At 34.3% G+C, this 22791-nt stretch overlaps 6 protein-coding genes across 6 annotated transcripts; 3 read left to right on the top strand and 3 right to left on the bottom strand.

Annotated features, from left to right (window-relative positions):
- Positions 1-2084: 2084 nt before the first annotated feature.
- LOC108212630 (miraculin) lies at positions 2085-2903 on the bottom strand. The gene has a single exon (XM_064090719.1). The coding sequence runs from the start codon at positions 2844-2846 to the stop codon at positions 2241-2243; it is 606 nt and encodes a 201-aa protein (XP_063946789.1). The 5' UTR covers positions 2847-2903; the 3' UTR covers positions 2085-2240.
- A 1186-nt stretch (positions 2904-4089) lies between these two features.
- On the bottom strand, positions 4090-5060 carry LOC108213239 (miraculin). The gene has a single exon (XM_017385009.2). The coding sequence runs from the start codon at positions 4849-4851 to the stop codon at positions 4222-4224; it is 630 nt and encodes a 209-aa protein (XP_017240498.1). The 5' UTR covers positions 4852-5060; the 3' UTR covers positions 4090-4221.
- Positions 5061-7957: 2897 nt separating this feature from the next.
- On the top strand, positions 7958-8868 carry LOC108211411 (kunitz trypsin inhibitor 5). Its single transcript, XM_017383008.2, has one exon. The coding sequence runs from the start codon at positions 8092-8094 to the stop codon at positions 8695-8697; it is 606 nt and encodes a 201-aa protein (XP_017238497.1). The 5' UTR covers positions 7958-8091; the 3' UTR covers positions 8698-8868.
- Positions 8869-11704: 2836 nt separating this feature from the next.
- On the top strand, positions 11705-12711 carry LOC108211469 (miraculin). Its single transcript, XM_017383075.2, has one exon. It carries the CDS (start codon positions 11875-11877, stop codon positions 12496-12498), a length of 624 nt encoding a protein of 207 aa, XP_017238564.1. The 5' UTR covers positions 11705-11874; the 3' UTR covers positions 12499-12711.
- A 5365-nt stretch (positions 12712-18076) lies between these two features.
- On the top strand, positions 18077-19946 carry LOC108211553 (alkane hydroxylase MAH1-like). The gene has a single exon (XM_017383185.2). It carries the CDS (start codon positions 18129-18131, stop codon positions 19662-19664), a length of 1536 nt encoding a protein of 511 aa, XP_017238674.1. The 5' UTR covers positions 18077-18128; the 3' UTR covers positions 19665-19946.
- Positions 19947-20003: 57 nt separating this feature from the next.
- LOC108211554 (kunitz trypsin inhibitor 5) lies at positions 20004-20831 on the bottom strand. The gene has a single exon (XM_017383186.2). It carries the CDS (start codon positions 20745-20747, stop codon positions 20130-20132), a length of 618 nt encoding a protein of 205 aa, XP_017238675.1. The 5' UTR covers positions 20748-20831; the 3' UTR covers positions 20004-20129.
- Between the last annotated feature and the right edge of the window lie 1960 nt (positions 20832-22791).

Here is a 22791-nt window from a genome sequence, read left to right as displayed (position 1 = left end):
TTAAAATCAAAACACGGCTAAGAATTGCAGTGTATATTTCTAAGATACCGTGGGTTTATTAATCCTTGCCTTTTTTTTCAGGAAAGTATGAAAATGAAACTCCAGCGGTCATTTTAAACGACTGTGGTTGTCTCGGTTTTTAATTTACTAGTAGCTGCTTTGGCTGTGTTTAATATATGGATTTTTACAGTGAGCTCAGTTTGTAAGAGAAGTCAATTCAGTGGGGCGATTTATCGGTCCTTATGTACTAAATTATTATAGGTCTTTGTTGAGTATATAATATGATTCGGTTACACATTGCGTTCAACTGGATATTGAACTAATTAAGATCTAGCCTTAAATTATAAATAAATTATAACTACACTACAACAAAAACACCATTAGACAACACTGATCAGACAACGCAGGGTGAAAAAAGCGTTGTTTGGAATTAAGACACAACACTTTCTTTTCGTCCTCGAAAAACTATTGTCTAACACCTACGCCCTACAACGGTTAAAAAAATGTTGTCTAGTAAATTCAATTAGACAACGTTTTCTTAACTGTGGTATTGTGTAATGATGCATGTTAGACAACTGTTTTAAGAGCTGATGCTGAATCTGTTGTAGTGCTATAACCTTTTTGTGTCATTAAATTTCACGTAAATGAATTATACTCATATACAATATCGAAAGCAAGAGCTTATTCCATACATGAAAGTATTTCATCTAAACAGAGGACATACAGAGATGTCTCATAAAAAAAATAGAAAAAAATCTTAATATTTGAAAAAAAAACACTCCAAGGAAAATATAAAGTCCGAGGACCCAAAAAAGGAAACACTACATGAGTAAAAGTGACTATTTTCGATATCGATTATATTCGATCGTATACGGTTGAGAATATAGCCGGATCGAAAATAATTAGTAGAAGTTAAAGTTGGCGCCGCGACACAGTTGAATAAGAAGCTGATCGAACGGGCCAGGCTAATTTCGACTCCGTACAAGCAGTCAATCCCTCCAACACATAAGTGGGTATTTTCCTGCCCACATCCCCCGTCAAATAAGATTGTTGTCGAAAATAAAACTTGGGCGGAAATCTTGCCGCTTTTTCTTATATGAAATATTAGGGCGCAAAATATTATTTGCAACTAGGCACGATAGAAAATACATTTTCGATCATCTATGGTTGAATATATATTGACTGCAAACGGTAGAAAATGTATTTTCTACTATCATTATGTGTTTGATTTCGGCTGAGAAGAGTGGAAGTTGTAATTTCAACCGGTTGCGGTCGAAAATATATTTTTGACAAGGTTTTGACGGCCAAGAATAGCAGGGTCGACAAATCTACTTTCTAACCGAAATGTCATGCTGAGATGACCTCAGAAAATTTAGTCAGTTAAATTCAATGATTGAAAAGAAAATCCAATTAAAAGACAGAAGAAGCGCGGGCCGGAAGGAAGGAATGTAAAAGAGAAATAAGAAATCAAGTACAAAAATTATTGCTAAACATTTAAATAAAATCATTTAGAAAAGCGCAAAATCGTTAATTGATGAGAAGATAAAATCATTATATATAATCAAAAAATCTCCCAAAAAGACACTCCTTCGAAAAAAATCATATTTGTTAAATATGAATCATATTTTCTGAATGAATGAGAATTCTGGATGAGTAATATTTTGAATGATTGAATTATTTTTCATTTGTTAAATTTAAAATTGATTTTCTGGATTGACTAAATATTTTGAATGAATAAAATTTCAAAACTATTGAATGTCTTAATCAAAAAAATATTTCAGTTATTTAACAAGAATTTATAATACAAACTAATATTATGATTTGTTTATATATCTATACGATACTGATGATACATATATACATACATATATATTATATTATTAAATATTTATTAATAAATTTAAAGTTTGATTTAACATTTTGTTTGATATTAAATTTATTTAAAAGAACTAAATCAACACTCGTCGCCCAGATTTGCATATATTCAGTCGGTATACATGATATATGGCGGTGTGAACCATTCAACTACTCATCAAAATTTTAGTCTAGTTTATTTTCTCTCATTCACTCATTAACAAATAAGATATTAAAGTTCTCGTATTTATATATATTAAAAAAACAGAATTTATTTCATGATATTCATTGTGGATCGGATTTGATCCATTTATTTGAAATCAACCATAACATAACAATATTATGCTATATGATTTTTGAAATACCGCCGAGTCGGTATAAAACATTTAGAACTTCTTGAATGAAACCATGAATGGTTTATCATTAAGAACCAATCTTCCACTCTTACCCTTCCTCGAAATGCCGATGTCTTTGCACATTGCTTTGCAAGTTTTGCATACTGATGGGCAATACACAAACTTGTAGTGATTCAAATATTTTTCAATCTTGAACCAGTTGCCTATAGTTTTAGCTCCAGGATTTCCTTTTACTCCCAGGGTACTCACAACAAACTCTCCCCCGTAACTGTCTAGCTTCCAGACCGGCTTTCCGCAGTATGATCCACCTGCAGCTTCGATGTTAAGATCAGTCGACTCACGAACCACGCCTGTTTTGAGATTAACTGGTGTGAATGAGAAAATGTTAAGGTATCTTTTATCGGTCCCATATTTGCTCTGAACGACATCAAGCGGGCAGGAGCCATTCCTGCTCGACAAAGTTACTGCACCGGCCTTTCCGTGGTCCACCGGCATAATGATGTAGTAGTTAGCGCCCTCTCGGAGTATGTCACCATTCATGTCACGCACAATAGCAGGTGCTGCATTACACGAAACCAGAAAAAATGCCATGAAAGCCATTCCAAGGCATGGGAAAGCTATTGATGATATTTTCATTATGAATTTATTGTATATGATTAAACTAATTTTGTGTGGAGCATAAGAGCTAGCTCTCGTTGCTCTATATATAGGGAGAAGAAAATGGGCGATTAACTTTTAAAATCAAAACACGGCTAAGAATTGCAGTGTATATTTCTAAGATACCATGGGTTTATTAATCCTTGCCTTTTTTTTTCTAGGAAAGTACGAAAATGAAACTCCAGCGGTCATTTTAAACGACTGTGTTTCTCTCGGTTTTTAATTTACTAGTAGCTGCTTTGGCTGTGTTCAATATATATATATGGCATCTTTGCAGTGGGCTCAGTCTGTAAGAGAAGTCAATTCAGTGTGGCGATTTATCGGTTCTTATGTACTAAATTATTATGGGTTTTTGTTGAGTATATTCGGTTAAACCTCTTCTATAAAATCATGTCCCTACGCTTTAAGGGGACGAACCTACTACTTACTCTCTCTCTATGTTATGTTGATTTGTATACGTTCACTGTTTGCACGTATTTAGAGTCTTTTATAAAATATATTTTCATAATGTTTTTTTTTAAATAAAAGTTTCAACATCAAACTTCTGTTCAGAAAAAAATATATTAGAGAGCTTCATTTTAAAGGTTTCTTATAAGCGTGCCAAAAAATAATGTATATAATTGAATGGGAGAGGAAGTTGCCGTACTCTAATTAAATCTAGTTAGAATGAAAATTGATAATTTGGATTGTTGAATAAGAGTTTTGTGTAGCCAAAGTCGCCAGTTTTTATTATTAATTAGATTGCTTTTCATTTAACACAAACCATACCATTGCTTTTGGTCCCAGAAAGATTTACCAGCAGCTTTACAGTTAAAAGTATTTGACTAAAGTATTTGACTAACTTATTATCACAAAATAGGCCTTTTACGTCGGTTAAATATGTGTTATACGTTGGCAAAAGGATGATGTGTCGACATATAGAGGGGACGTATATAATCGTAAGATTTTATGTCGGTTAAAAATGCGACGTAAATATTAAATATACGTCTTTTTTCAAACCGACGTAAATGATGAAAACTCCGACGTATAATGTTCTCTATCGCCGATGTATAAAAACCTATTGACTGACTGACGTATAAAATTTTTGTAATCCATGTATAAGCTTTAAAGCCGACAGATATTGTTGACTTATAAATATCATCAAAGGCTTACATCGGTTTTTTACTTCAACAATTTTCATGATTAAATCCGTCGCATCCTGCTGTAGATATTGACCAGCAGATCAAACAATAATAGTTACCCATAAAGAAAACAGATTACATGGATTTATTAGGATGTAGATATTGACCAACAGATCAAATGCTTATTATTGGTTTTTATTTTAGCAAAAGACGAAGTGCAAATAAAATGAAGTCTAGGCCTTCTTGAAGAAAACCTCAAAAGCTTTCCCAGTGGTATTTAGAGCCAAGCGTCTTGTTCCACTCTTCTCAATCAAAACACCAACATCACCGCAATCAGGCGGGCAATGCTTGCACACAGAAGGACAGAACCGAAGCTTATACCAATTGGTTCCACGCTCAACTTTCTCAATCTTAAACCAACAGTTAAATGTCGAAGCACCGGGATTGCCTAAGATTCCTCCAGTTGAGACATACGTTGTACCATTAGCTAAATCGGCTTGGTCAAGCCTCCACACATTTGTGTGTGCAGTGCATGTTGATTTATCTGAAAACTGAATGTTCACATCGGTGGATACACGAATAAACTGTTCCGTAGATTTTTGAGGGACAATTGTAAGTTTAAGGCCTCTGTTAACCTCATTCGGTTCTTGTACAACGTCAAATGGGCATTCAGTATCTCTTCCACTGTACATTTTAAGGCCACCACCGTTGCCTCGAAGGACTGGCAAAATGTAGTAGTTTGTTCGGGCTAGAAGATCCTTACCATCTACGTCGATCACTCTATTTGTTGCGGCAGAAGCGAGCCAGAGGTTGGTTGTGAAGCCAATGAGAAGGCAGGACAGTGAGAAAATTGCTGTTTTCATTTTCACTTGGTGGTTTTAATATTTAAGGATATCTGCTAAATTGCAAACCAGAGGGTCCTTTTTATAACAACAAGAACCAGACACTGGAATAATTTGAAATGCGTGTCTAGAGCCTCTTTCAGAAACTTGACGACACAAATGCAAAATCGCCTTTGCTTCTATTACAAAGCGAAAGTAAAAAGAGAGAAACAAGAAGGAAAAGTCAATCTTTTCTTCGCCCAAATATGAATACATTTCGAGTAGATATACAAATGTCAAAAAATGAGAACTCTAGGAGCTAAGTAAACGTAGTTTGAGTTACACATTTCGTTCAACTGAATATTGAACTAATTAAGATCTAGCCTAAAATTATAAATAAACTGTAATCATAACCTTTTTGTGTTATTAAATTTTACGTAAACGAATTATATCGATATGTAATATCGAAAGTGAGAGCTTCTTCCACACATAAACGTATTTCATCTAAATAGAGGACATCCATATACGTCTCATGAAAATTTAGATAAAAAATCTTAATATTTAAAAGGAAAACACTCAAAGGAAAATGCAAAGTCCGCGGACCCCAAAAAGGAAAACACTATCGGAAAAGCGGCTATTTTCGACCATAATTTTTTACCACAATTATATTTGATCCTATACGGTCGAAAATGTAATCCGGTCGAAAATAATTAGTATAAGTTAAAGTTGGCAACTGGACATAGTCACAATTTTAAACTTACCCAAACCCGCTCCTAATCTCCGCAAACAATTATCTCCCCTTGTCATCTAAGTGGAGAGTACATTTGTTAGTGTAAATATACCAGAAAAACCCTACTCGAGATATGATCAGATTTAGTTGATTGAATATGTTTAATTCAATTTCAATCACAAGATGTTTGCCGTTTAATTTATGTCTGGCCACTCTGTATCCTTATTGGGCTCATTTCTTTCCACCGTTCATTGCAATCGAGTTCGGTAGAAACTCCACTAGGTTCGAGTTAAGTCAACTGTACTGAACAGTTCAACAGTGATGAAACATGATAGCACTTAGCACATATGCATCGGTTTGATTCGTTTTCAACAAAATGTTCCGGTAAACGGTAATATTACAGTTTCTTGTATTTGAAGCGCTGTGGATAACAACAAGTCGTCATGAGCGGCCGCAAATGCAAATGGAAATCGAATAAAATGGAAGATAAATAGGATATAGTTGTCTACAATTTGCAGCTACATGGAGGGTACATTATACAAGTTGGTGTATGTAATCAGTTATTTGAACTTCAAGATAAGAATTGAGTTATACGCGATATGGATCATGGAGTCAACACTCACGGTGGTCGGTGGACCTCAAATTGCCCCTTTGTTGTTTAACTCCGAGATCAGTATCCCAATCCCAATAACTAGAAATCAAAAATGTTTGTCAAAAAGTCAAACGTCATATATTAAAAAACAGAGGGAGTATTTTGAGTAAAATGCGATTTTCGAATCCAGCAAAGCGTGTATATGTAGCTAGTTTCAAGATTTTTGTATTATGTGTATTTTTGTTAAAAATCATTTAACAAAGCTAGTGCTGTAGTTAGAACTAAGGGTAGTATAGCCATTTTCATCACTGTACTTGGCTACCTGCTAATGTCAATAAGTGCAAAAACAAAAACACATATATGAGGAGAGGATCTGTTGCTTGCGTGATTGCAACGGTTTTACATACAGTATTTTTATAAATATATTTAAAATTTTGATATTTTTGCAAATATTTGAAAAAACTATAATATTTTTGCAAGAAAATGTTTTGGACTCGGGTGTCTACGAGAAGACCCCATAATAATTTAGTGGTGGACTTCTCCCAGGGATTCAATACTTTTATTATTGCTTGCGCACATCTCAAAATAATTTCCAAATCTGAGCACAGGTATGAGGTATATAGACTTCGTAATCAATTGTATGATTTTCTGCGACCCACCTTCAAAGCCATAAACACATGATGAAGAACTTATTGTCTTCGCACTCTTATTACGACAATATACGGTACATATAAATAGATAAAGATAAAGACAAGATGTCAACATGATCTACATATAAAATAACCAAACAAGTATACAATTTGATATTGACTATTGAGTGAATTGACTTGTACAAATTTAGAAGATCATTTTAAGATCGTTGTCTTCTGCCGATATATTTAAGTCTATCTATTGAGAACTTATCTATACTATACTATAAAAAGCCAACATGGTATAATTTGTAGTCGTACAAAATTTTGGTTTGGTACTCTCCTCTAAAACTAAAAGTCTACAAATAGATATCTATTAAACAGTTCCATATATTAAAAACACTCCTTATGTATATTAATATTTTTTTAAATATAATTTATAATTAGTTAAAAAAAAGGTGAAACTACTGTTAATAACATATATTAATATTAAAAATTACTTATAGATAAACGTATAACTAATTATAAATATACAATTTTGAATATCTTTTGTCTAAAATACATATAAATAATTAAAGACGCTATTTTTTAATTATAACGCATTCTACTCGAAATTTAACACTTACGTATTCTATTTCATTACAAACACGAGGATATATGAAATATGAAAATTTTGATTTAAATTGAATAATAAACTGTCACATATTAATATAGAATAATATTTATAGATAGATAATAAATTGTGAAAGCTAAATTTCCATTAGAAGATATAACGAGTTGGTTAATATAATTTAACTAAAATCCAATTCATTAATACTAAAATACTAATAAAATGGTGTTAAAAATTAAATATATACCCGCCCGTGCTTTGCCCACGGGGTTAAAGGCTAGTATTAAATTGTAAGAATACTGGAGTTGACGGAGAGTCGAACTTCAGACCTCCGTCAAACCTGACTCTATACCATGTTGAGAACCAATACATCTAAAACTCTTACGGAGAGTCGAACTTCAGACCTCCGTCAAACCTGACTCTATACCATGTTGAGAACCAATACATCTAAAACTCTTAAGTTGTTACAGGAAGACTTCAAATAGATCATTGCTCTATTTCAACACTATCAAATACTGGAGTTGACGGAGAGTCGAACTTCAGACCTCCGTCAAACCTGACTCTATACCATGTTGAGAACCAATACATCTAAAACTCTTAAGTTGTTACAGGAAGACTTCAAATAGATCATTGCTCTATTTCAACACTATCAAGTATCAATATATACCGCAGGTTCCACTGTATAATTAGTAGTCATAATACCAAAAGAAAATCTAGCAAAATGAAGAAAGCAACACTCCTCTTCTTGTTTTCCCTTCTATGTGCCCTAAATTCTGTAAATTCGGCAACTAACAATCCGGTGCTAGATATCGCAGGCAAGAAGCTGGTTACAGGCACCGGCTACTACATACTGCCCGTGATCCGTGGCCAAGGCGGCGGCCTTACCCTAGCTGCAACCAGGAACAAAACTTGTCCACTTGATGTTGTCCAGGAGCTGCATGAAGTTAAAAATGGCCTTCCAGTGACATTTACACCCGTAAATGTCAAGAAAGGCGTGATACGCGAATCCACGGATATGAATGTCAAGTTTTTGGGCGCCACGATCTGCGTGCAATCGACTGTCTGGAAGCTGGACAAGTACGATGAATCGAGGAAGAAGTATTTCGTGACTAGTGGAGGAGTTGAAGGAAGTCCTGGTGTTAGCACAACAGGGAACTGGTTTAAGATTGAGAAAAATGGGGATGATTACAAGCTTGTGTTCTGTCCCACGGTGTGTAAGTTCTGCAAAGTTATTTGTAAGGATGTTGGTTATTTTATAGAAAATGGGAGGAGGATTTTGGCGCTCACAGATGATGAGCCGTTCAGAGTTATGTTCAAGAAAGCCTAAAGACACCGGAGTTTCCTAACGTTTTTGAGAAGCTGAGAATAAAACAATGTAATTCTCTGAATAATTTCACAATAAAGTATCAAGTTTGATACAAGTTCTAATGAACTTCTATACTTCTCTCCCATAAGATTATCTGATTATTGTTAATTTTCAGGGAATTCTTTTTTGGCACTTGTTATTTGTTAGGTTCTGCTCGTTAGCTTATGATTATGGTTTATATTCAAATTGTTGACCGAACTTTTTCACTAAAAATTACCGGTTTGGTTTAAATTTAGAAAATTTTAATTATTTATGAATGAAAAATAAATTCTAATTTATTAATGTAGATAATTTATTAGAACTAATTAAATATTACTAATATAATAGTAAATACTCCAAACTAACTTTTAAATGATTTTAAACATTTTATAAAATAAGTAAGTATTCAATTTATTCCAAACTTAATTATAAGTTTTTCTTGTAGTGTGGGCAAAAAAGGTAGCATTCAATTTATTCCAAACTTAATTATAAGTAAGTAATTACTGGAATATATCTTGGATTTGGATTTTTTTTTTTGGTAAAATCTTTATAATATTTTTCTATAATATTTTTTAATTAATTTTTACTACAAAATTTATACAGTTGAAGATGTGATGTTATATGTTTAAGAAAAAATAATTCAATTTATATATGTAGAGTAGTGTTTGATACTCAAGAAAAAACATTTTAATCTTTTTATAAATGACATTAAAACATGATAATTTAATTTTGAGGATACATGTCCATGGATCTCCTAAAAAATAGTGATCGCGGGCTAAACCTCAGGATCTTTTATCATTTCCCACGTATATAAGAGATAAATCACACTGATCATAATATGCAATATAAATCTTCCGAGTTTGGGTCATATATGTCTTTAAAGGAATATATGTAATTGAAGTAATGTATTAAATTCTGCAGCAAATATTTTCACCGACTTAAATAGATAGATTTAATATATTATCCATCTAAAAGTATATTATCAAATCCAGTGTATCGAATTCGATATGGCTTAATGTCTTCTGGCTAGCTTGCTGTCAAAATTGGACTTTTGTATCCGACTGATCCGAAATAAGGGCCCTTACCAGGCCCGCTAGTTGTTTTGACATCTTTTCCTGTTTTGACTTTAACATGTGATACCTTCATCCACCTTACAAAATGCATGATTGCATGTAGATAGATCAAACTGCAATATTATTTTCTTCGAGTTTTGGGATAGATCCGTCCTTAAAGAAGCAAAGTATCTCAAGTGTGGAAGTAGTGCATCAAGTTTAGTTCAAAGTATATATTTGCCCAGATTTAGAGCAATTTCAAAAGATGCCCTATTTTATGGGGCAATTGATGAAAAAACTTGATCCAACAATGTCCTAGTGATACCCTGTATCACTAGGACAACCTCCTCAAACCCTATTTTTGGGCACATCTCTCCTTACCCTATTCAATATTTTATTATAAATTCTCATCAACACTCTCTTTCTCTCTCTACTTTTATATTATGCTTTAATGATGAAAGAAAGTTTTTAATAATAAAATATTAGATATATTATGAGAATAAGGCACATTGTTGGAGTTCAAATTACTACTCTCTCCGTCTCAATTTATAGGTCTATTTTGGAATAAACACACATATTAAGAAAAAAGTTGATTAGATGGAATCTTATCTCATGTATCATTAATTAGTGCATTGATAAGTGAAAATATAGTAGAGTTTCAAAAAAATCACAATAAATATAGGGATTTAGTGCATTGAGAAATGAGAATAATGTTGAGTTTCAAAAAAATCACAATTAATATGTAGATAAATTTGTATTGAAAGAAGAGAAGGACAAGTATTTTGGGACAAATTTTTTTTCAAAACTGGACCTATAAATTGAGACGGAGGAGTAAAATATGTCCTAAATTATTAGGACATGATATTGTATATTATATTTGGGATTTGAATTAAGACACTCTTGGACTTGCTGTTATGTCGATGAATTAAATACATTATCCAATTATATCCATCCAAGCAGTAAGCTGGACCTTGCATGACAGTCCACAATTTGATAACCCTCAACTCGGGGCATAATGTCTTGCTAGCTTGCTGTCAATATTGGACTTTTGTTACCCATGCCCACATTTTCTAGGATTTATCCGAAATAGTAACAAATAAGGACCGCTAGTTGTTTTCCAGGACTCCCAGATTAACATGTAAATTGTAATATTCCGCACCTGCTTTTAGCTGGGCTGTTATTTTTTGACTTGATCACAGATTTTGGTTATTTTGACAAAGATCCTTTTGTCTATCCTAATTCCTAGGATAGGCTTAAAAATGTTTGACATTTTAAATCGAGGAATATTTGTTTGTATAATATATTAGATAACTTAAAAATTGATTTAAAATAAAAATTAGTTTGAAGTATTTTTTCAGTTATTTAAATATTTTAAATATTTTAATAAAAGTTACAAATTACCCATAAATCACTTTTATTTTTATTATTATATTTTTAATAATTCATAAATTTTAATAAATCAAAATTCTTTAAATAGACATGTAAAATTTCTAACTTACTCCCTCCTTTTTTTAATATTTGGCGTTTTGACTTTTGGCACACATCTTTAGGTGAGTTGACCAGATATTAAAAATTATTATTTTTGGTTGATTTTTTTTGTGAATTAAAATTTGTATTATATATTTTTATTCAGAAAAAAAAAATTAAAAAATAATAATTTTAACAACTCGGTCAAAGCACTTAAACATATGTGCCCAAAGTCAAAGCGTCAAATATTAAAAAACAATCATATAAAATTATATGATAGACGCACAGTGTGCAACACATTTTACCACAGAAAAGAATTGCATTTACATGTGGCCATGTTAGAGTACTGATGGTTGACAAAAACAATGTATAGAATTTGAAAATGTTCACGTAAACGTAAATTTCACAAAAATGACGAGTTTGATTCATATACATTGTAGGCGCCAAATTCTTAAGAAAATAAGCAGCAATATTTTGTAATACTATTCAAACTTTCATTGCAAACGGCAGCTTTGCCTTATTAGCGGACGCAAGATCAAGAAGTCACCAGAGAGACACATTCGGTCCGATCCTTAAACATGCTATATAAAGAACCATCCGCATTACTTCAATTCATATCATCAAACCAAAAATCAAGAAAATGAAGAACACAAACGTCTTACTCTCCACCCTTGTCGTTCTCATCATCACAAATTTGCAGATCATATTCGCAGCTACTGATGCAGTTCTCGACACAGACGGCCAGGAGCTCCATACCGGCACAAAATACTACATACTCCCCGTGGTCCGAGGCAATGGCGGAGGCCTCAAGTTGTACAGTGGAAGAACCAGCGAATGCCCTTCAGACGTCGTCCAAGAGGGCGGTGAGCTCAACAACGGTGTCCCTGTCACATTTTTCCCTGTAAACCCTAACGAGACCACAGTACGAGCATCCACAGATTTGAACATTGAATTCTCTGGCGGCTCGGCCTGCCCGCAATCCACTGTGTGGAGGCTCGATGGAGGCGATGCAGGTTCGAATCAACGATTCGTCTCAACCGGGGGAGTTATTGGAAATCCTGGCAGTGATACATTAAGTAACTGGTTTAAAATAGAGAGGCTCGAGGGGAACAACAATTGGTATAAGCTTGTGTTCTGTCCCGGGGTGTGCGACATTTGCAGACCTGTCTGTGGTGACCTTGGTATCTTAATTGAAAAGAGTGGAACCAGACGCTTGGCTTTGAATACTGAGAAAGCTTTTCAGGTTTTCTTCAAGAAGGCTTAGGCTTCTTACGACGCATCGACAAGCATGCGAGGGCTTGATTAATTATTATGTATAAAATAAATCACGATCTTGTTTGATGTTTCGTGGATTATGATATGTAGTACATATTTGAATAAAGCAGCTGGATTACCAGTTTGCATTTACCTTGTAAAATGATGTGGAAAAGCAGATTTAATTACCATATAATTATACGATTCGAGCATTTTTGCACCATACTGTCCACGATTACAAAGGGTTTCTGTTTTGTTTTTTTTTTTGGCTGAAATAAAGAGCCGATTTCATTAAAAAGAAGCATCAAAGGAACAAGCATCCACCAAATAATTAAGGGGAGACGTAAAAACATAACAATAATTAATCATACAAGGCAATCTAGCTAGTCCGTGATCAATCTTGGTGGTATGCTTTCGAACATGTTTGAGTGCAGCTTCTCATAAAATTTGGAGTAGTATTTTACATTGATTGATGACATGATCACCTACTTCTAACACGTACTCTCCTTGACCATTTATCACATCAAGTGTTAACTTTGAGTCCTTAACTCCTATGCTCTCACCGTACCTGATCGGAGGAGGGTTAGGTTTCTTCCTTCAATGAACATATAAAAAAACATGCTTTTAGAAGTCAGGGAGCATCATACAGTAAATTTAGAATATATTTAATAAATTAATTACAAAAATTAAGTTTGAGAAACAGCACAAGTAAATCTTCTATCTTCCATCTGAAACAGTAAACAACGTTGATAGAATACATAGTTGAATTCCTCCTGAATAACATTTTGCGTGAACTTAGAACATGATTAAATGACAACAGCCATTGTTCGTTGAAGCCAAGATCTTATATATAGGTCGAAAGTTGCTAAAAATGTTTTAAACCTGCAAATTGGCCATGAGTTGAGTGATGTTGTTGCCGGTTAAAGTTAAAAGTTTAAAATTTAAAATTTATTAAAGCCAAAAATGAAATCAAAGATATTATAAGCAATCTAAATTGCACGAATATCGTAGAAAGCAGCAACATCACAATTGATTTTATCATATAAAAGTCATTGTTAGACCAGTGTTTAAAAACTCTAATCGCATAAACCGAGATTGGGGGAACGGCGCCCCAACTACTCCAGCTATAAACATGCTGAAAGTGTAAACCCTCAAAGGATGAACAATCTTTGGTTGTAAAATATGAGTTTTTGTCATAGTTACCACCGGCTCCCCAGACTTGACGAAGGTTTTTCACATTCTTAAAATGATCAAAAGAGTCATTCTCAACAAATCCAAAATGAAATAAACTCAAATATAACTAAATGAAAACATAAAAAAACACTACAAAAGTAGAGACAAAACAAACACACTTCAAAAGCAGAGACATACGAACACCTAAACAATTGGATTTTATTGAATACATCAACAAAAATCAAAAGAAAACAAAAGAGTTGATTAGGCTTTTCATCGGAGAAAAAACTAGTGAAAATTTCTCGACTAGCTTGAAAAAGGACAAAGATAAAAAAGATGAAATGCAGTTTTTCGGATCCTAATTTTTGAGAGAAAGTGACAGGTATACTACTTAAATGAATTCAGTAATGAGTAACTAGGTAATTTAACATTTGGGTTCACTTTATGCATTATTTACATGTTCAATTCGATTGGTACAGCTTTATTAATCTTTTGACAGTCTGTGCGTGCATTAACAATTTAACAGTAGCAATAGTCTTATGAGATTTTATGAAGTCAAAAGCGAATCTAAATCGCAGATGGTGTCTTTATTGAGTATTGTTGTTGGTTGAATGCGTTAATGAGCACCAACCAAATGTACTGTGCCAGTTTGGTGGGTTCATTAGTTCCTAATAATAACACTATAAAAGATTTACAAATGATAAATCAATTCGAATAAATAATTTAAAGAGCAAGTCCAACAGAGTTCTAGCTAGTATATGTCATATAAATATAATAAAATATAGTGTTCTAATGATTTAAGGCATGAGTTGTGTATATCAACTCCAACAATATGTGTTATAACCACTACAAGAAATCGGGCATTTACTACGGATAACTTGCGACGGATTTGTTGGGCGCCCGAACTTATGACGTAAAACAAGTATCCTTCGTAAGTTGTTACGACGGACAACATATCCGTCATAAATTAGCTTATTTAAATATTTTTCCCTAATTTTCAAAAAATAAAAAAAAAGTACCAGTTTTTACATCGACGTCATTTTATTGGAGCTTAAGACGATGAAAATATTTCTTCATAATGTATTTTAATGAAATTATGGGTCCCACTAGGCCTAACTTGCGACGCTTTTAGAAAACTTATGACACATGTTGGACATTATGATATTTTTTGGAACTTACTACTTGACCCAAAATGACAGAAATAGTCCGTCGTAAATTACGAACTTACGACGGAAAAGTGCCTTAATTTCCGTTGTAAAAACCCTGTTTTGTTGTAGTGAATAGTGCTTTATGATTAATATAATATTATATTTCGATTTATAATTGGAGGAAGAGAGAAGATGAGAGAGAAGAGATGTGTAAAAAGTGAGGGAATTTTTTTTTTTTATTGATAGAAGTGAAATAAAACATGCCTGCATATCAATGCCTTAAAAATGAGGCACTTGATGGATGTCCCGGTGCTTTAAGGCACCATTATGACAAGTTTGGAGTACTTATTTATATGAAATGCTTCAAATTTTAGTTTAGGACACTCTTGTACTTGCTCTAAGCCTTTCATATACTAGAGGCATTTAGAGCAAGTCCAATAGGTTACTTATCCCATTACCTATTAATAATATAAAATAAATAATGCTGGTGAGTCTTAGTGCCTTTTGTTTGTGTATGATTATTTATGGATGTTTTAGCCTTTTGTTTGTGCATGACTATGTGTTTGGGATGTTTTGTTCATGAAAATTATGACATTGTAGATTGATTTATTTGCTTGGATTGGTATAATTAGCTAAAATATTTGTTAGGTGTTGAATAGGTTTTTGACTATTTTTTATTGGTATAAAATGGCAGGAATATCGAAACAACATGGGCTTCAAAATATAAATCTAAACTTACAACGGATATATATGTCTTAAGTTCCAGATTTTTCTATAATTTATGCCGGATGTTCATAATAGACTCGGTCGTAAATTAACTACCGACAAAAATTTCCGTCGCAAGTTTGAAATCAAAATTTTCGAAATTGTGGGCCCACACTGAACATACGACGGAAGTTCCGTCTTAACTCTTCAACTTACAACGGACTATACATCGTAGTTTTAAATATGATTATAATGAAAATTATGGGCCCTACATGGGGTAACTTGCGACGCTCGGTTAAACTTACGAAGCACGTAGAAGACTGTGACGGTTTTTTAAACTAACTATTTGAGCAAAAACGACGGAAGTTTTTCATCGTAAATTAGGAACTTACGACGGATTGTAGGCTTAATTTCCGTCGTAAATAGGCCGATTTGTTGTAGTGGAAATAGATGACATGAAATAAATACTACTTCCTCCTTCTCATTTTAATAGTCCACTTAGCAAAAATCACACATATTAATAAATATTAAATGTGATATGTTGTCATGCATTGGTTATACAAAGATACTACTAAGTTGTCATTCAATTTGTTAAAAGTTAACATAATTTGCATTGTAAATCATGAAAACTGTGTGGGTTAATAAATGTTAACGTTTAAACTTGTATAAAATTTGTATTGGACAAAAAGAAGGACAAATAATATGAAAAATATATATTGGAGAAACAAGACTATTGAAATGTGAAGGAGGGAGTATAACCCAACCATCTTCAAACAAGATTAAAGTGCAATATGAAACCCCCAACTCCCATCAACATAAAATGGCATTTAACTTACCAAAGTGTGAGCTACCAATAGGTCGGCCCACAAATCCAGTTCACTATTAAGTAGTCTTAATGCATGTCTACGGTTGAGATACTGATATATACAGCATAAATCAGTGCAATCATCTCATTTAAAAGGCCATACCTTATCAGTTCTCTGTTCTCTGCTTCATTGTTTGTACAACACTAAAATGCTAGGTTCAATGTTTGCATGTGCGTGCATTGTGTTGGGATGAGACCCATCTGATATTCATTTTTCAGATTAATTCAATAATTTCATCTGGAGTTAATTATTTCTATCTTAAATTTTGATTAATGTTCTATTCACATTAATTTTTCACAGGGACCAGCATTGTTCCATTGTACAGAAATATGAAACTTAAACACGCGTAGAGAGCTAGTGCTGCAATAGTTTTGTGGGTAAACAGCAGTAGTAGCAGAACTGCAGAACGTTGGAATAGCAATAACTTAGACAAATTTATGTAGTGCTATTATATAACCCTGTATTTTCATCAATGTTTCGACAAGTCCAAACCGCTGGTCTGGAATACATTAATTACAAAAGTATTTATGTTCCTCTCTATCAGGTCCACCAAACTTAGAAGCAGAGGGAACAGTTTTTTATTTCATACTGAACCTAATTCTCGAATGCCTGGGACATCACAATAAGCATCAGTTTAACATAATCCTCGATATGTTACGATTTCGTAAATATATTGCCACGCGTAGCGGACAAGAATACTAGTATATATATAGCAGCATACACTAATTTGTGTCTTCATATATGCATAGAGGCCTGACATTCTTATATAACCACTGTAACGCTGAGTTTTTTCCGGCCAAACTATTTATCAGATATTGAACACAATTATTATAAATTACTCAAGAAACCCAATATATATAACATCTTCAAAAAAAATCTTGAAAATACAAGAATTTTGGGAAATTCTGTTAGGAGTTGTCCACATCAGTTGTGGGACAAGGGCATAAAGCTATAACATATGTAGTCAGAACAATTCCAATAGAATGATATATTTTGGGAGGTGTCAAAAAACAAAGTCGTGCGAGCTCGACCCAAAACGGGCAATATCAAATCAAATATTACAATAATCAAATAACTCAGATTATAACAAGGTTTGTAGCAAGAGCAGAGACGTTGCCTATTTGAAGTACATGCAGTCTTACTGTCTTGTAACTTTCTCATAACTTCCCCTGTGTACTACTGATAATATGAAAGCTGCAAATAGAGAAAAAAATGCATGGATATTTGCTGCACTAGAGCTACTCGTATATGTCAGTGAACACAGTTCATTAAATTTCCTCTATAAGGTAATTTGGACGTAGTCTTCTTACAATTTTCGCGAGCGATGACAATTAATATTTTGTGATACACGACAAGAAAATATCTCTCGGAGGTTAATGTTTTCAATGTAGGTTATCTTTCTTATAGCACGAAGAATCTAGAAAGCATTTTAAATCATCTCGCAGGTGCGTCTATATCTAATTATCAATTCAGGGTATTTTTATTATTGAAAAAACACTAGTAGTATTTTAGTTTCTTTAAATATAAAATATCGGCATCACGGAAAATGTATATAAAAAATATCGGAAACGGTCAGAAATGCCCGTGTTTCTTATAGTTTGACCTCTCCTATCCGAGAAATGATGATTAAAAGAATACAGTACTACTTAATTTAATTTGAGGTGCAACTCTTGTATATATATAGACCAAGAGGCTAGATGATTTTATGATCTTAACTTAGTTATCCTTGAACTAAACATTTTCTTACAATGGAAGTACTAGGTCTTGGATTGTTTGAAATTGCTATAGCAGTTTTAAGCTTTTACTGCATAAAAATACTGCGCTACAACGATGGTCTCCCATGGAACTGGCCATTGGTGGGGATGGTGCCATACATGATAAAGAAATTTATGGTTCAAGATCCACATGCATCTGGTTCAGCAGATCTTGCTCAAGCAGGGGGTACTTTTCTACTCAAAGGGCCTTGGTTCGCTAACATGGACATGTTGTTCACTACTCATCCTGACGATGTCCGTTATATTCTGAATGAAAAGTACGAAATTTTTAACAAGGGGTCCGAATTCAAGGTCATATTCGATGTTCTAGGAGATGGTATTTTTAATGCGGATGGCCATTCGTGGAGGAGTCAGAGGAGACACGCGCAAGGCCTTTTCAATCATCATCGATTCCGCCACTACTTGATGAGAACGAGCCGGGAGAAGATCGAGAAGGGGCTACTCGGAATCATGGATCATGTCTCCGAGGAGGGATATGTTGTGGACATGCAAGATGTGTTTCAGAGACTCAGCTTTGACACGACTTGCAGGTTCGTCACGGGTTTTGATCCAATGAGCCTCTCCACTGAATTTCCGGAAGTTCCGTTTTCTAAAGCAATGGATGATGCTGAAGAAGTTATATTCTTGCGCCATATCGTGCCTCTGCCTTTATGGAAGTTGCTAAGATGGCTAAACATCGGATTTGAGAGGAAAATGAGGGAGGCTCAGAAAATTTTAGACGATGTTGTGTACGCTTATGTATCAAGAAAACGAGCCGAGTTAAGAACAGAGGAAGTTGAATCCCACGAGAAGGAAGATGAAGCGGGCGTTGATCTACTAACGTTGTATTTAACTGAAGAGGATATGTCATTGGAGTTGAAAAGCGACAAATTTGCAAGAGATATCGTGCTAAATCACATGATTGCAGGGAGGGACACGACTAGCTCGGCCTTAACTTGGTTTCTTTGGCTTGTCATCACACATCCGGAAGTAAAAGCAAAGATCCGAGAGGAACTGCAAGCACACATACCGCCTAATGAAACTCAAACAAGGCGACTTTTCAGCGAAGAAGAGCTGAGTAACATGACTTATTTACATTGTGCACTTTCGGAAGCTTTAAGGTTGTACCCGCCAGTTCCTTTTCAGCACAAGGAAGCCACTAAGGCAGACATTCTTCCCACAGGTCACCGTGTTCATCCAAACTTAAGAGTGATGATTCCCCTGTTTTCGATGGCAAGGATGGTGAGTGTTTGGGGAAAAGACTGCAGCGATTTCAAACCGGAGAGATGGATTTCAGCTGATGGAAGTTCAAAACACGTACCACCTTATAAGTTTGTGTCGTTTAATGCAGGGCCGCGGACATGCCTAGGGAAAAATGTGGCCTATTATCAACTGAAATTGGTTGCAGCTGCATTGATCCATAATTACAGTTTTCATTTGGTGGAAGGACATGTCGCGACTCCCGGTCTATCTATGATTTTGTATATGAAACATGGCTTGAAAGTTAGTGTGAAGAATAGATGGTCCTAAAACCGTCATAGGTATGTAATACCCTACTCCCCACCTCCCCTTGATCTTCAAAATTTGAGTTCCTGGTAATAATCCTGCCTCAGGATCTGATTATAAGCTAAAGTCATCATATTGTGCGAGCATATATACTCATATTAAGGTTCGAAAGGAAGCCTTGCATATTGTTCTGTATTAAGCAAATGCAAGGTTCTGCAGATTTTCTTTTGATTAAGTTATGTATTTTGAATTGTAATAGCTTGGTGATTGTTGTACTACTATTTGTGATATTGTGTTTTTTGTGAACTTTGCATGATGCAACATTCTTTTATCTTTTTAGCCAGCTTTACAATCTCCCCTCAATTCAAGAATAACCAATCTGGGTTCAATTTCAGCTTTACAAACCAAACAAGTTCACACAGATTTTTTATTTGTTACATTAAACGAAATACATATTCAAATGGCTGGTGAAAATCATAACTCTAACCCTTATTGAGTTTTGAACATAACTCTGCGGGGTTGATCAGTCAGTCCCAGATATCTCCTGCCATTCACCACCACAATTCCAACATCTCTACAAATAACTTTGCAGTATTTGCATACTGTGGGACAATACATGATTTTATAGTCGTCGATAAATACTTCTATCTTAAACCAGTTGCCAATGGTTTGAGCCCCAGGGTTCCCTTCAACTCCCCCTGTCGTCACGAAATATGGTCCATTGGGATCACCTAACTGATTCAGCATCCAAACCATGGACTCATTACAGGCCGTGTCACCCATGTACTTGATGTTCAAATCAGTTGATTCGCGAATAACGCCTTTCTTGGGATTAATTGGTATAAAACTGAACGGAAGGCCCTTGTTATTTTCATCCATCTCTTGAACAACGTCTAGGGGGCAGGTTTTGTTCCTGGTAGCAGCCAGGTTGAGGCCGCCACCTCGGCTGCTCACCGTCGGGTCTTCAGGGGGAACAGGCACAATGTAGTAGCTGACGCCTTGTCGGAGATACCTTCCAAAAGTGTCAATCACTGGATTCGGTGCTGATGCCGCAAGAGCACAAGGGACAAGTAAAAGGAAGAAAGGAAGAAAGATATATGGCTTCATTTAACTTAACTTGATTTTGTTTTACTGATATAATGATATGTAACAATAGGAACGATTAAGGTATTTATACTGAAATGAAAGGTTATAGTCCATGTATAACAACTTATAACTCCAACTCAAAGCAAAGGATCGGAGAAAAGGTCATAAAAAAGGAGCAACGTGCAGAAGTTGACTAATACCAAATCTGAAATCCATTTAACGAGATGCATGGGTTTTGACTTTGGAGTTTAGAATGCCAATAGTCATATCTTGGCTTCTTCCATTCCATGGCAAGATGTCAGATACCCCTCTATCGTATTCATGTGTATATAGTTTCCTTTTGGGACGTTCCATTCAATCGTATACCTATCAAGCATAGTAAATTTTTATACATTAAATATTAGTTGGTTCTACCACTTTATTCACCCCGCCTCTTCATCCACTTTTCTATTTTTCTATAATCTTTGTGCCACTCTCCATATACTAATGAATGGAACGGAACGATTAACGTTTATCCACAGGAATTAGATTTGTGCATTATGCGGCAAGCAATCAAGCACTTGCAGCGGATTGAGATATAAATAATACATACATGAATATATGGAAAGATTGAGTACGGAAGCAATCCTTCATTCTAGTTTCTAGTTGACTACATTATAAAAACTTATCCAACATGTTTTTTTTATTCGAGTCATTTATTTAAATTTGAAATTCGCTGTTGAAATAAAACCAGAATCTCTAACAATTAGATGAGAATTTCTACTCATATGTTTGAACCACTATTGGAGAGGTCTCTTCACTTGAATTTTATTCTGGTGGGCTTGTACTCGGTCTTCAACTAGATTGAGGCCCAACAGTAAGCTTTAACGAGTTTTGAACATAACCCCGGGTTGATCGATGAGTCAGTCCCAGTCCCAGATATACAATACAACTAAAAAGAAATTCCTCCACCGCATTTATAGAATCATTTGGTTCCGAAATTATTCATCTCTGAAAAGCATGCAACTCCCAACCTGTCCTGTAAAACATTATCTTTTGCCCACGATAATCGACCTATATCTACAAGTTGTTGATATGTTCATGTGTAGTGCGAAATTGTGGGCCTCGGGTCCTAAAGAAATGGGGAGGAGGTAGTTTGATGTTTTAAGAAGTGATCGATCGAGAAGGCTCGACATGTTACAATAAATATAGTTTGTCGACTTAATGGGCTAACCAATCAAGTCTCGGATGTACATTCGATTAGTTGAATCACCATCGTCTTTTAGTCCTGCCTTGCGAGCTGTCTCTTTTTTTATCCATGCATACATAAATTGTCCTTGATGGGCAAGTAATGTGTTTCCATTGTGAGCCTAGCAAAAAAAAACTGATCCATTGGTGTACATAGAGTTGTCCAAGTCGAGCAAATAACCGCTGGCATATTAACAGTACTGTATATATTTATACGCAAGTGATCAAATATAAATTAATATTAATCTGGAAACTAGAAACTTTTTCTTCAATCACTGTTTATAACCACAAAAATCACTAGTTTTTATATATGCTGTTAATCACTATTTAATACAGTAAAATCATAAGTTTTTATTTTTAATAATTGAGAAAAATTACTTATGATTGATACTTGTGATCGATGATTAATGATCAATTATAGTTGTAGGAGGTTAATGATGGTATCAAATGACAGGATGATGTGTGCGGTGATGGCAGATATTCATTAGTAGTGGTAAGTTATGATGACAAACGGTAATAGGCAAATTGTTGTTGTAGGTGACGGCGAGTAGTGGAAGGTGTTGATCATGATACCAGGAGTTTCATCAATGTAGTATGATTGAAGATGATGATGATATACGTCGTATATATATGTATTTAAATATTTATATTTGTCAGATTTTGCATATATAAAATAGTAATTTTTGTAGTTAAAAATAGTGATGAAAAATTGGCCATGGATGAGTTTTCATTTTCTAGACTAATTTAGTTTCTGGTGAAGTAAACCCTTTATTTATATTTAGTGTAGATGAATTCAAACATTATAATTTTAAGAAGTTTCCAAGAGTATTTTTGAAAC

This window comes from Daucus carota, chromosome 3, assembly GCF_001625215.2.
Source record: "Daucus carota subsp. sativus chromosome 3, DH1 v3.0, whole genome shotgun sequence".
In the NCBI taxonomy this organism is placed as follows: Eukaryota; Viridiplantae; Streptophyta; class Magnoliopsida; order Apiales; family Apiaceae; genus Daucus; species Daucus carota.
Note: the sequence above shows the minus strand (reverse complement) of the source record. Positions and strands in the feature narration are given on the sequence as shown.

Excerpts from the sequence above, each read along its gene's own strand:
- LOC108212630 (XM_064090719.1), bottom strand. The coding sequence starts at position 2,846 with ATGAAAATATCATCAATAGCTTTCCCATGCCTTGGAATGGCTTTCATG.
- LOC108213239 (XM_017385009.2), bottom strand. The coding sequence starts at position 4,851 with ATGAAAACAGCAATTTTCTCACTGTCCTGCCTTCTCATTGGCTTCACA.
- LOC108211411 (XM_017383008.2), top strand. The coding sequence starts at position 8,092 with ATGAAGAAAGCAACACTCCTCTTCTTGTTTTCCCTTCTATGTGCCCTA.
- LOC108211469 (XM_017383075.2), top strand. The coding sequence starts at position 11,875 with ATGAAGAACACAAACGTCTTACTCTCCACCCTTGTCGTTCTCATCATC.
- LOC108211553 (XM_017383185.2), top strand. The coding sequence starts at position 18,129 with ATGGAAGTACTAGGTCTTGGATTGTTTGAAATTGCTATAGCAGTTTTA.
- LOC108211554 (XM_017383186.2), bottom strand. The coding sequence starts at position 20,747 with ATGAAGCCATATATCTTTCTTCCTTTCTTCCTTTTACTTGTCCCTTGT.